The sequence below is a fragment of the Sorex araneus genome, chromosome X (assembly GCF_027595985.1).
Source record: "Sorex araneus isolate mSorAra2 chromosome X, mSorAra2.pri, whole genome shotgun sequence".
In the NCBI taxonomy this organism is placed as follows: Eukaryota; Metazoa; Chordata; class Mammalia; order Eulipotyphla; family Soricidae; genus Sorex; species Sorex araneus.
Window position 1 is genome coordinate 42,663,626 of NC_073313.1, and position 14,708 is coordinate 42,678,333.

Below are 14,708 nucleotides of genomic sequence, written 5' to 3' on the forward strand. Positions count from 1 at the left end.
ATTTCTACCTAAAAGAGTGGAGGATTTGTTCACTGCCTTACCCAAAATACAATTTACAGGTTACATAGCACCATATAGTTTTGGTGCGTTTTAATTATTATTACTGTTACTTTGTTGTTTTTGGTGATAGGACGCAGTCATTGTAAACCCTTCACACTGTTCAGGTCAGTGTTGTGTTGGGGGTTGACTCAGGGCCCTGTGTCTGCCACGCGTGAACTCCAGCCCTTTAGGCTCTCTTTCTGGCCAGATAACTGGTTTCTTTGGTCTCTTCATCTTGTCACTTTTTAAAAAGGGCAGCACAAATTCTGATAAGATTATTGCATATTATTGCAGGTGATCTAAGGTATCTCTGGTTCAAAACAAATTTGAAATACAGGTAGTATTTTCTGTTAGTATAGTTGGATATAAAAAGAGGCATTTTAAGGTCTGGCAAGATAGTTCAAAGGGCTGGAGTGTATGCTTTGCGTGGAAACCCTAGGGCTTATCCCTGGCACCTTGGGAATAGCCCTCAGCATTGCCAAGGATGGCCCCAGACCAACCCATTCAAAAAAACAGCCATGCTAATAAGCCTGAGGCTGTTAATTTATTTTTAATAAAGATCAACCCAAGGAATATGACAACTATCCTAAGAGCATAGAATTGGGAGAATATGTTCTCTTTGATTGATCTGGAGGTAATATTCTTAGGACTTTGGGAAGGCTCAAAAATAAAAAGTAAGTGTAACCATAATTTGAGATTTAAGAGTAATCTTAACATTTTAAGGGAGAAATAGCCAGCTCTTGTTTTCTTGATGATTATAGTAAATACAGAACATCAAAATTAAAACATAATTTGGAAGGACTGAAATAAAATGCACAAGGGTCAAGAAGACCTCCACAAATATTTCCAAAGCAGAACATGTGACCAGACTGGGCCATGAATAATTTCATGTGATATATGAACCATTGAATTCAGATCTCTCAGTACTACATTTGGCTGCTGTTACTTGGTGCTAAACATTAATGTGTTGAGAGGAAAATTGCTTATGAATTAATATGGCTTGCAGGTGTGTTTACTGACATTTATCAGTAAGCTAAATACCAGAACAAAACCATATTGTAGCAGAGCAGGCCTGTGTTTGGGGCTTACTCCTGGCTTTTCATTCAGAGATTGTTCCTGGCAGGACTGTGGGACCATGTGGGGTGCAGGGACCTAACCCACGCCATTAGCTATCTCTCTGGTCCTTCATCGACCATATAGTAAATGTAAAGTAGAAATTTGAGTTGGTTTCTCAGGCTTTTAATGAGTAGTAGTTGACTAACAATAGATTGATGAAGTGATCTGTTCATGTGGTTTCCCTTTTGATAATACAAATAAAAAAATAGTGATGTGCATAGGAAGTGATAGACTGAACTTTTGGCATCACTGTCTCGAGTTGAAATGACCTTTGTGTGTTAGAGTTTGTTTGGTTTGGCTTGGCTCTGGGGCACTCCCTCTGGTGCTCAGGGCTCACTTTTACAACCCTGACTCTGCTCAGGAATCACTCCTGGCAGTGCATAAGGGACCATATGGGGTTCCAGGGATCCAACCTCGGTTGGCCATTTGCAACACAAGTGCCCTTCCTGCTGTACTACCTCTCTGGCCCAGGAGTTCATTTTATTGCAACTGAATACTTGTCTGTGTACACCTATATTATTTCATGATGTGGGGAACACTATAATGAGCCCGTTCGTTACTGTAACAATTACAAATATCTTTACAATGAACATATAGTCTAAAAATGTATCAAGTCCCCAAAATGACAGGAATGAAGAAGAAAATAGAAAATTCAGTAAGATTTGAACATCTCCCCACTTTCAATAATGACTAGAAAACCTCTCCCCCCCTTAAAAAAAGTAATGGCTAAAGCAATGATGCAAAAATAAAGGGAAAACTAACAACACAACATTCTTGCTGAGAACACATTAGCATTCTCTAGGAGATATCCTTTGTTAGACTGTAAATTCTCAATAGACTTTTGGGACTGAAAATTAAAGTATGTTCTTTGAACATGATGGAATAAAATTAGAATTCAACCAAAGGAAATTTGAGAAATTTACAAATAGGTGGAAATCAAGCACATTTATTTTGGCATCATAATCGATCCACTTACTAGTTCTTAAGTTAGTTGATTTTCATGACATGAAATCTTTCTACAATTTAAAAATTGTGAATTTTCTCCCTAATGTCAAAACAAAAGCACGATCTTGTCGCTGAATTGTCACTTTTTCTCAGATTTTTAAAATGTGCATAGAAAAGAAACTTAAGGATATAAATGGATAAAAACAAAATAGCATACCGACATTGTCTGCTCCACTATTAGTACTCAGAAACCACTACTTTTTTAATTGTCTCACTCAGTAAATAGCATCTGAATATACACAATCCCAAACAGTGATGAATACTGATGTTGAGCATCCCTTTCTACATTTAATTTATTTCAAATTAATGATAGGAATATAAATTAGGGAGATAGGGGAGAAATTAGGAGAATAGTTGGGAATTAGGACAGAAAAATAACCAAATGGGAAGTGAGAGAAGTAATAGGACAGGAGCAAGAAGTAACAGTTAATATTTACCAGGTAGTTATCATGGGCCTAGTAAACATCATTTAAAACATCCCGTTGTTGGGGCTGGAATGATAGCACAGTGGGTAGGGCGTTTGCTATTTACCTTGTACACGGCCGACCCAGGTTCGATTCCCAGCATCCCATATGGTCCCCTGAGCACCATCAGGAGTAATTCCTGAGTGCAAAACCAGGAGTAACCCCTGTGCATCACCGGGTGTGACTCCCCCCCCAAAAAAACCCACAAAAGACATCCCGTTGTATTACCTTATTTAATACTTTGAAAATTCATAAAAGATAAGTATTCATGAGCACTTTACAGTTTTTTTTTTTAACTTGAGGCCTGGGGTACAGTGGGTAAGGCACTACTTACTTTGTATGTGGCTGGCCGAAATTCAGTCCCTGGCATCACATGGTCCCATGGGCACCATCAGGAATGATTCCTAAGCAGAACCAGGAATAAAAGAAAAAAAAGAGCTACCAATGGGATACATTAATGCTAAATGAAAAATTGCAAAGACATAGACTTTTGTTATCTCACTTAAGTAGAACCTAAATAAAGGGCAAAGCGATTGCAAATTCAGAGATTAGATTTGTGGTTAGCAGAGGTGACGGATTGGGAGTCATTTAGGTGATAGAAGCCAAGATACAAAATTCCAATTATAAGATGACTAAGTATGAGTATACATCATAATAACTTAACACCTAATATATCGGTGATGTATATAGGAAAGTTAGAGTCTAACCTGGGTGTGGTCCAAAAATAAACAAAAAAATGGCACTGGAAGAAGAGTGCAGTGTGGCTGATCCAGGTTCACAATTTGGATCTCCAGCATCCCAAATTGTGGTTTTACAATACCAGTAATTTTTTCACTGGGGATTGGGTGTGCCAACTAAGTCCCAACACTGTTGAAATAAGTCTCTGACAGCATTTTAAAACTGATTTTGACAGGGTTTCCCCTTTTCCCCCAACCAATGCAGTACTTTTGAGTATGCCATCCCACTGCCTTCTGGGCTCCATGTTTTCTGATGCGAGATCAGCTGTTAATATGTGATGGTTTGACTCTTTAATTGCCTAAAGTTTTTGTAATGTCCCCCCTTTTTGTGTAGCTCTTGACCATTTTGATTCTCTGACTTCATTTATTTTACCTGGAGTTTGTTTATTTTCGTGACTGTAGATTACAGGAATGTTTTACCCTGAGTCTGGAGGAGTTTGGGACATACTTTCTATAAATAATCCTTGTTTCTTTTCTCAGTTCTCTTTTACACATATGTTGTTATGCTTAGTTGTGTTCTGTATTTCTTTGAAACCTATTAGATTGCTTAATCTTTTGTGGATCTGTCGAGATCTGCCTTCCAAGTTTGCTGATCTGTTTTGTTTGGGGGTCACACCCAGGAAGACTCTGCACTCAGAAATTACTCCAGGTGGTGCTGGGGGGACCTTATGGGATGCTGGGTATCAGACCTGGGTAGGCCACATGCATGGCAAATGTACTACCCACTGTACTCTTCCTCCCGCACCATCTTTTTTATTTTTGGACCACACCTGGGGGTGCTTAGGGCATAGTCCTGCTCTGTGCTCAGAGATCTCTCTTGGTGGTGCTCAGGGAACCATATGCTGTGCCAGAAATGGGGTTGGCTGTGTGCAAGTCAGGTTCCGCCCACTATATTATCTCTGGTTCCACGTTTGCGATTCTTTGTTTAAAGCTCAGGTCCTTTAATTGAACGACTTTAGTAAGTCTTTCATTTTAATGATAGTGTTTATGATTCTAGAAATTTTGAATCTAGATTCTTCTTATTCTTACTGGTAATATTTTCAGTCTTTCAATCTTTTGAAATCTTTATTTCAATCTTTTCAATTTTTAAACATTTTCCTGTTTTCCTTTACTGGTTTTAAGCATAATTTTCTTTAGTACTTTGAAACTTAACTGGCTGTAGACAGTTTCTTCCTGCTTATCGCCGTATACCCCCTACCCTCACACCTGCCTCCTGCTGCTTTGCACATCTTACGGTTTGGGGGGGATTGGGATTAAAAATAATATAGTAGTAATTTTTGGTTCTGATTCCTTCTCCCAACCCCCAGAACTGTTTGCTTGTCTGTTTACATAGCGACTGACTCTGGATTACATTATGAAAGTATTTCCCCTCATAATATACAGCCTGTGATTTTGCTCTGCCGAGGACACACAGCCTTAGTCATGCAGTCTCCTTGGGATGACAAGGCTTTCAGTGACTGTGTTTACTTCTTTGTTAAGCTGTCTCCCTCTGTTGGTATCCTACGTAAATGTTAGTCTCCTAATTTTTGACGGATTGCTTTTGTTTTAGGTGATACCTTCATAGTTGTTTCATAATCCCAGTTAAATTTTTTAGTGTCTTTGGTTGGGTAGGGAGTAATCTTTAAGGTTAGTCTTTGGGGTTTGCTCTGACACTGAGGAACAAAGCTGACACTTAGCTGTCTTCCTCTACCTCTTTCTAGTAAATTGCTAAATAGTTTAAAATCTAGCTTGCTCTAAAAAATAAATTTTTTTTAGCTTGTTGCTCTATGGAGGAATCAGCTCTTGATTGTTTATTGCCTTTGTCTCCATTGTTTTCCAGTGCATCCTCAGGCATGAACTCCCCTATACTGTGTTCCAAATAAAGTCAGTTTACTTTGAGAGAACTTGGAACACTTGCCTTATAGCCTGCCTCTCCCCCTGAGCAAAACTTGACACCCGTGTTTCCCAAAAGGGCAGTTGGGGAGCTCTGTTCCTTGCTCAAAGGTAGATTTTGGTGTTTGGTTGTGGGAAGAGGGGAGAGAGGCCAATCACTGAGTGACCCTTCCCTCTGCCCCCCAAAATGTGGTAGTAAGCCAAATAGGATTTTGGGAAAAATATATCTGCTTTATATTATTCAGAACTATGACACTGCTGAGTGACACCCCTGTTCCATGGAGCAGGGTGCTAGGAATTTTCCCCAAGTCTGTCTCTTCTCCGTGTATGGCTGGAAGCTTGGCCTTATGAGAGAGATGGATTGAGGATCGTTGGGTGCACATTCTTCTTTTTGGCTTGCTGAACTTGGAGTTGGATGGGACCTGGATGAAGAGCCCCAGACCTTTTGACTGCTCTTGCTGGCAATATAACCTCTTTGAAACTTGAAAGAAAAGTTGGGGGTGATGAGAGATGCTAACAGCCTTCCTCCTCTGGGGAGATACCATGGCAATTTTCTATACAGGTGAAAATAGAGTTGGGAGAGATAGTATAAGGGGCAAAGGGCTTTGTAAGCCCTGGTTTGATTCCCCATACACTCAGAAGTGACGGTGTTCAGAGGCCCTTATGAGGATTTGGACCGGGTCACAGTCACTGTGGCTACATGTAGCCTTATCTCTTGTACTATCTCTCCAGCCCCATGATTTTCTAATAAATCCATTCATATATTTTTAATGCATATATGCATAACGAAGTGTGTTATTCACATGCCTAGCAACTAAGCCTGATTGTATTTGGAGAACCATGTGGGTCTGGGTATTGAACCTGGTCTAAAGTGTGCAAATTAACCTTTGCTTTCTCCCTGGTCCCATATATGTCCCCCAACCCATAACCACAGTTAACATTTTTTACGTAAAATCTGTGGTACTCAGCCTGATTGTGGTAGTTGAAATTGGGCAACAAGAAACAATGCTGGAAAAATAAGTTAGTGCTGATCATGAATGATCTTGAGAATAACAGGCTCTTTTTTTTTTTACTTTTTGGGTCACACCTGGCAATGCTCAGGGGTTACTCCTGGCTCTGTACTCAGGAATTACCCCTGGCAGTGCTCAGGGGACCTTATGGGATGCTGGGAATTGAACCCGGATCAGCCGCGTGCAAGGCAAATTCCCTACCCGCTGTGCTCCAGCCCCCGAGAATAACAGGTTATTATGTAACTGGTTGAGAGGATCTATGAGATGTAAGCGACTTGAAAGCATTGGGAGATTAATTTAGCATTAATAAACCAAACAGATTAAAAGTGTGGAGGTCAGTTAGGCTGCTGTGAAAATTGGAGTTTGCTAGAGGGGGAGTTGAAGATAACATGGGACACATAAATAGGAAATGGGAGAAGGGAATGGAGAGAGTTTGACTTAGTGCTTTCTAATAACTAACTCCCCCATTTTACTTTATTTTTTTCTTTATGGGCCACACCCAGCAGTTCTCAGGGTTTACTCTTGGCTCTGTGCTCAGGGATCGCTCCTGGTAGGGCTCAGGACCATATGTGGAATTGGGGATTGAACCCGCCTTGGCCACAACATGCACAGTGAGAACACTGTACTATCACTCTGGCCCCTAAAGAGAATGTTGGGGGCAGGGGAGGAACCATATCTGGCCAGACTCAGGGCTTACTCAGGGATCATTCCTGGAGGGCTCAGGGGACCATATGGAGTGCCAGGGATCAAACTCAGATCTGCCTCGTGCTGCTCTACGGTCTCTCTGGGCCTCCATTTTACTCTTGATTGTGTTTTGAGCAATGCCCAGCTGTCCTCAGGCTTAGTCTTGGTTCTGTGCTCAGGCATCTGTCCTGTCAGTGCTCAACTCCTGGTCTTCTATGTGTGAGGCAAGTGCCTTGCCTGCTGCACTGATCCTCCAGTCCTCATTTTAGTTTTGAGTATACCAGTGAAATCTTTTGAACTGAGTGATAAACAAAGATCATATAGCTTCTGCCCTTAGAAACCGTATATGCTTTGATAGGGAGAGCGATCATAACACGGATGCTATTGAGAGTGTACTCACTGAGAGCATTGGATAAAAGGAGTATTTGAATTGTTCAAGTTGGGAGAGTTAAGACTTTGTGAGTCAGTGTGTTCAAAACTAAGAGAGCTTGTGCAAGAGCCCCAGAGGCCACATAAAGGAATTCATTTTGAAGAAACAAGAATGCAGACTAGGGGACCAGAGAGAGAGTACAATGGTTCGGCCACTTGCCTTGCACTTGCCTTGCATGCCGCCTACCTGATTTTGATCCCTGGTGTTTTATATGGTTCCCTGAGCGTCACCAGATGGCCCCCAAACAACAACAACAACAACAAAAAGAAAGCAGAGTAGGGCAAGCACTGGGGAGACAGCTCAAGTTGTAGAGGGCCAGACCTGACCAGAATGGCCCTTACTTTTTTTTTTCCTTAAGCTGCAAATTGAACTGGAGTTAGGACTTTTGAGTATTGTGGTAGTTAAAACTCGAGCCTGGAGTTTGTGCTTGAGATCCTCGTGATCTTACAAGCATTCTTTTGGGGGCTGGGAGATGACTCAGGAGCTCTGTGCTGAAACTCCAGGTATGCGTACTCTTCACCCTCTCCCCTCCCAGGAAAACACCACCAACCCCCCAAAATGAGCAAAATAAAGTATTTTGGTCTTCAGATAGTTCCACAAGAACAGAGAAAATTTGTCTACTGCCATATCAAACAGTTTGGCTGCCTGCAAATCAAGTGGCTGTACTCTTCGATCTGGCCCAACACATTTCTTAAGTCACTAACTTTTCCTCTTCCCCCCCAAAAAAAAAATTGCTGGGGGATGCAAATTGAACCCAGGGCCTTCAACTTGTGCTCCATCACTTGAGTCAAACCCCCAGCTCCCTTAGTTTTATATTTTATTTACTTTTATTTAAACTTTACTAAAAGAGTTTGGAAAGAGCAAGAACTCAATTGTACTAGTCATATATATGCGATTTTTAGAAGGTTTAAGTGTGTTTTGTATAAAAGGGGGAGTGGGTCCAGAATACAGGTTCAGTTTTAATAAGGAACAAAAGTGATTCTTATGGCAAGCCAAATGTATAATCTCTCCAGTCCCCAATTGTTTTACCTTTTTTTTTTTTTAAGTTATGGGGAGTGGAGCTTGAGGGACTACGGGCACTCCAGATGCTATCTCTCTCTAAGATAGGCACTCCCAATGCTGGGTGTCCATGCTATTCCAGGGATCAAACCCAGCAAGGCATGTGCTCTGCTGCTTTAGTCACATCCCCATCCATGAGCCCCCAGAAATTATTTCTCTTTGGTATGCCTCAAGGTTTGTCTCCCCACCCCAACTTGCCCCACACGAATATTACACTGTTTTCTCTCCCCCCAACTCCAAGACTGTCACCCCTTCTTATTTCAGGAGGCGGGGGTAAGGAGATGGAAAATCCCTAGATGATACTAATATGTTATCTCCATACTTCTGTGATAGTTCTGTGTTCACTATTTCCCAACTTTTCTTCCTTTACAGACCTAGAGTCTAGTGATTGTTTTCTTATGGAACAGTGAACCTCAGTCACCGATAATCACTATATGGCCCCCTTTCTTTTCCCAAACTCATGCCCCCTTGAAAAGTAGGAAGGAAAGAAAACCTGGAGCTCGGGATTACATAAACCAAGATTGAGGGTTGGGGTGTGGGGGGAAGATGACTGGAGCATCATCATTTGAGGGAGAGTGTAACCTGATCATGAACCTGAACCCAGGAAGAAATTGGAGTAAATTGGAAGTAAAGAATGAGTTAAATTGGCTATTTGATTCTTTTGAGTGACTTAAAAGAATCAAATAAAGGCTGGAGCAATAACAGTGGGTAGGGTGTTTGCCTTGCATGTGGCCGACCTGGGTTTGATTCCCTGCATCCCATACGGTCCTCCAAGTACTGCCAGAAGTAACCCCTGAGCATTGCTTGGTGTGACCCTAAAAGCAAAAATAAAATAAAAAGAGTCAAATAATTTTTAGCACACCCAAAATGCTAGCAAGTTTATTCAGCTTTTAAAAATTGCCTTTGCATAAAAGTTTCTTTAATATAGGTATGTGCAAATAACAAAAGAGGAAGGCTGTTTAATTTTGTTGTATTTTGTTTTTATCACATTCAAGATTTTTTTTTCCCCCTATTTTTTTTTAGGTTCAGCTGTACTCAGACCATTCTTAAACTTTTCTGTTAGGCCAGTTTGATTAGTGAAACAGTCTTGTTACATACAACCCCATCGTTGCATTTGAATTATTATATTTGTGGTAGGCTCTTCTAGACAAAATGGAAAGTGTTGTTTGTTGCCTTAGTTAAAATCAAATAGGAGCCTTCAGCTGATGTTCTCAATTTAGTAGTACATTAGAATATGTAATGAGGGCTTTTTGTTTTTAAGACCTGGTACTTTAAACTGATTTCCAAGTATTGAAGTTTACACAATCTGGAGAAGGACTTAGACAGCAATGTTTGTCAAAGTACTTCTGACGATTTTGCTCTGTAACTGTTGATGGTACCCGTTGGTTTAATGAACAAAGACCAGTTTAATGTTATTTTCAGTAGCCTTTGATAGTCTGGTACCAAAGAAGAATTCTACTGTAAAACACTTGTGGTCTATAGCTCTATTATGGCCCTGGGGATTCCTGTGGCCAAAAACTTGCCAAATGTGAAAGTCAAGGTCACTTGACATTTGGTTATATTGAAATATGTGTGTGTGTGTGTGTGTGTGTGTGTGTGTGTGCGAGCGCGGGCGTATGTGTGTAGTTTGAACTCCAAAGAAAAAATAATTCCAAATTTTTTAGTTAAAAATCAATTTGTAAGGAGACCAGAATGATAGCAGGTAGGACTCTTGCCTTGCACTCCGCTGATGTGAGTCTCTGGTGCCCTGTATGGTCCCTCAGCCCCACCAGGTGTAAGCCCTGAGCACTGCTGGGTGTGGTCCAGAAGTCCCTCCCCCCCATCACTTTTTGTTTTTGAAAAGTCATTTATAATGCCCTTGCATAGTAATAATTAATTGCTCCGTACGTTCTTAATCAGATTTTACCTGCTTTGTGTGTAGTGTACACGTTTTACTTTGTAATTAAAGAATTGGCAAGTTGTAGATTCTTTTTTTTTGCCAGCCATTCTCTATTTCTAAAATGGTAGCTAAATATCTAGGTAATGTGTTACAATCAACAGAGAAAACAGATCTTTTAGATTGTACTCATGGTTGGTTTGGGTTTAGGGGTTTTTGGATAGACTAAACAAATGTACCATTACCAGTTTGTTAAATAACACGAGCTTTTTTTTTTTTTAAATCATTCACAGGTTTTTATTAACACTGCTGCTTTTATAGCTTTCTCGGACTGGATTTGCTGCTAATGGAACCGTTCCTCAAATTACATCTTTTTATATGTAATAAAATGGTTTTTTTTTTCCTTATAGGTTATGCAATGGTCTCTGCAGGATGTTTTCTTCTTGAATTGGACCTTTTCAAGACTAACAAATGCTGGTACTTCACCTTCTATAAGTGGACTATAATTTCTTTTTTCAAGACTACTACATAAGCAGACAAAATTGCAAAGATCTGCCCTGTATCGAGTATGACAGCCACGACTCGTGGCTCTCCAGTAGGGGGGAATGACAACCAGGGCCAGGCTCCTGATGGACAGTCTCAGCCCCCCCTTCAACAGAATCAGGTACAATGTTCATTAAGATAATTAGTTAAAATGCATGAAATGTCTAATAAGGGCTATTAAAGATTAAGTATCTTCTGAATGTTCTTATGTGCTGCTGGGAGGATACAAACTTGCTGGAATGTATCAGTGGCCCCAAATGAAGTTGTGTATACGTGAGCCACGTCCCAGCTCACTGTGTCTGCTCTATAAAATTAATCCTGTTCAGGGCTGGGGAGATAGCTTATTTGTAAGCCAGGTATTGGTCCCCAAGTTTGAACCCTTGGTTCATCACATGGTTCCCCCACCCCAAACAACTCTGATTGCCCCCTGGGCTCTAGCACTGAACAGTTCCGTCCAGTTGGCTGAGTATATCTGGAAGTGTCATGAAGGCTTCCTGTACACTGCTTTTGCTGCTTCCACTCCTCTCCACCAAAAGAATGATGTTCATAAAAACTTCTTTAGTTGCGTGATGCATAACTAAAGTGGGGAGGAAATAGGTGAGCTAAGATGAAGAATAAGTAGAGCATAAAATTGGCTGCATTCATTGAAAGTGATGTGACTTACTTGGAAACTATCAGGAGGATTTAAATGCTGGATAGTATTTCAAGCTAAGAAAATTACGGAGTAAATTTCTCCCTCAAATTAAGAATGAAAGTTATGTCAGAAACTTCTTTAATCTGTTAAAAAAAAATAAAAGGTTATATTGTACTTCCACAATAATTTTTATTATGACAGGACTCAAATAATAGGGAATAAACGCAGAGGCAGTATAGTTAAGAACACAAACTGCTGAATTAGATAATGGAGTTGAATTCTGACCACAGAATTTGAGCTGTGTTACGTTGGACTGACTTCTTATTTTAATACATTTTTTCATTTCCAATATAAAACTTTCTGAAGGGACTGGAGTGGTAGCACAGTGGGTAGGGCATTTGCCTTGCACGAAGGCGACCCGGGTTTGATTCCCAGCATCCCATATGGTCCCCTGACACTGCCAGGGGTAATTCCTGAGTGCAGAGCCAGGAGTAGCCCCTGTGTATCGCCGGGTGTGACCCAAAAAGCAAAAAAAAAAAAACAAAAAAACCCCAACTTTCTTAAGGTTTAGAGGATTAATTATTTTTTAAAGCACCGTTGCGCAGAAACGTAAGTTTTCTATGACTGTGTTTTGAAAGGTTAATGTAATCTATGCTGGTGTTTGAATTACTAGGTGCTATATACACATTATAAACCCCAACAGTGTTCAGGGCTTCTTTCTGGCTCTGTGCTCAGAGATGAGTCCTGGCAGGCTCTGGAGACCATATGGTGTGCAGGGGGGTGGAACCCAGGTTGGCCATGGGCAAGGCAAGACCTTTACCTACTGTACTATCTTTCTAGCCCTTACATATTGCAGACTTTTAGATGTAGACTATTTATTTTTTAATTAGACCTCATCACCTGATTCTTCAAATGAAAATTCCCCGGCAACTCCTCCAGATGAGCAAGGTCAGGGAGATGCTCCACCACAGCTTGAAGATGAGGAACCTGCATTTCCACATACTGACCTAGCAAAGTTGGATGACATGATTAATAGGTGAGTTAATTTTTGTTTTGTTGGGTGGGGAGCGCACAATCCAATAGTACTCAGGGCTTAGACTTCTGTTTCTGTGCTTAGGGATCGCTCCTGGTGAGATTCAGGGAACCATGTGTGGTGCCAGGGTCGAACATGGGTTGGCTACATGCGTGGAACCTTGTTTTGTTTTGTTTTACGATGCTTGTAACACCAGGAAAACCATCATTTTTGTCAGTAATGTTATTAGTGGATAAGACAAGAATGATCTGCACTTTGACATTAACCACACTTAGAAGCCTTAACATTTCATTCTTTGCCAAGCTCTTTTTTTAACTTAGAATTTTATTTATTTTTAGGCACTGTAATTTATAATACTGTTAATGTTTCAGGAATACAATGCTGCTAAACTGCACCCTCCACCCTCTAATTATTAATGGACTTTTTAGAATGTCAGTGAAATTTTCGAATAGTTTTGGACCTAGCTGTTGTTTCTGAAGTAGAACTGTTTGATATCAGAGTTTATGAAGACTTTTATTGATGTGTTGATTGCATATCCTTATATGTGGGTTGCAATTCAAAAGGGGATTGAGTTTTTTAGCACCTGCTCTGTGAATTCTTGACTAATTTGGTGTACTTAATCATCTTCATCTTAGCTTTTTCTTAATCTTTGTCTTGCAGACAGTTAAAAGAATAATTTTTCATACTTGTACAAGCATTTCTTTCTTTTCATCCCCTTCCACACATCATCACATACATGCATCATCACATACATGCTGATTATTTGGAGGAAGACACAGAGTGAAAGTTAAACTTGTGTTTTTAAATGTGAAGTAGTAAATGCTTTCTAGTTATGGTTATCTGATGGATTATAAGCAAATAAAACTTGTATAAACTTTTTGTTATGCATCAAGCCCTATCAGTCACAGTACTATAAACCACAGTGCCTCAAAATTATTTTTTACAAATATGCCTGTGATAGAGGCAGACTGGTGAATGGGAGAGAAAAAATTGTGGTGGAAAGTGGACACCACTGAAGGGATTGGTGTTGGAATATTGTATGCCTGAAACCCAATCATGATTAATTGCAATTTAAGCGACTTAAAACCACAGCAAATTTCTGCAATTGTAGTGGTTCCTGTCCTATCCACTTTGTATCAGGGACCCCATAGCAAAGGAACTAATAGATTTTTATTACTTTTCTGTTTCTTGGTGGTTGTTGACTTGTTAGTAAAGTGAATTTATTATGTAAACTAAAGAATGAAGTTGTGTATTAGTTAATGATGCTGAGGGAAAAGTAAATATTTCCTTTTAGTAAATAACTGATTTCTAGTTTGATTTTTTAATTTAATTAAAAATTTTTTAATTTAAACATTCTGGGAGCAGTGGCTGAGTTGGCTGTGAAGAGGAGGAACAGGTGGGGAAAAGATGGAGTCTTGGTTTGGGGGCCACAACTGGTGGTGCTCAGGCTTACTCTTGGCTCTGTCAGTCAGGGATTACTTGTGGGGCTCAGGGAACCATATCGGGTGCCAGGGATTGAACGTGGGTCGCCTGTGTGCAAGGCAAGCGCCCTGCCCCCTCCACTGTCTCTGGCCCCAAGGATACACTCTTAAATAGTTGGGGCTGCCACTGGAATAGAGAGAGTACCTTGTTGGGTGGAAGTCGCATCTTTGCCTATGAATGTAACTTGAAGATACAGCAGCTCACTTACCTTTCAGGTGTTTGTTGCTACATTTCCAAATTTGTGGGGTGAGTTGAAGAGAATTAAAGGATTCATCATAGTATTTGCTCTAAACCTGAATCATGAAAGAACATTTAATGTGAGCTGTAATTAAATCAATTTAATTGATACTTGATTATTATTGTAGTTTTATATTATTAGTAAAATAATTTCCCCATGTCTCATTGATGTATATTTTAATGGCTCCTTTTTGTTTGTTTTTGGGCCACACCTTGCTGTGGTCAGGGCTTACTCTTCCTAGCTCTATGCTCAGGCCTTACTCTTGGCAGTGCTCAGGGGACCATATAGAGTACTGAAGATCAAACCAGATTTGCCAAGTTCAAGGCGCCTTACCCATTGTACCATCTCTTTGGCCCCAGTTATATGGTTCATTTGAGACAATACATGGTGCTTAGTCCACGAAGAAGTTATTCTGCCAGCCATACTTTCTTACTACTTTAACATGTTAATAACTAACGTTTTTATGGTGAGCTAAGTGTCTAAAGT

General features: G+C 40.2%; 1 protein-coding gene across 7 annotated transcripts in view; it reads left to right on the forward strand.

The window, feature by feature from the left end:
• The window catches only part of USP9X (ubiquitin specific peptidase 9 X-linked), a 105,227-nt gene that overhangs the window by 15,166 nt on the left and 75,353 nt on the right, over nucleotides 1–14,708 (forward strand). For all 7 annotated transcript variants that reach the window (XM_055119687.1, XM_055119688.1, XM_055119690.1 and 4 more), the window contains exons 2-3: nucleotides 10,703–10,956; nucleotides 12,360–12,505. In XM_055119687.1, coding sequence (XP_054975662.1) covers nucleotides 10,861–10,956; nucleotides 12,360–12,505 — 242 coding nt within the window. In that variant the 5' untranslated portion in view covers nucleotides 10,703–10,860. The remainder of the gene's footprint in view (nucleotides 1–10,702; nucleotides 10,957–12,359; nucleotides 12,506–14,708) is intronic.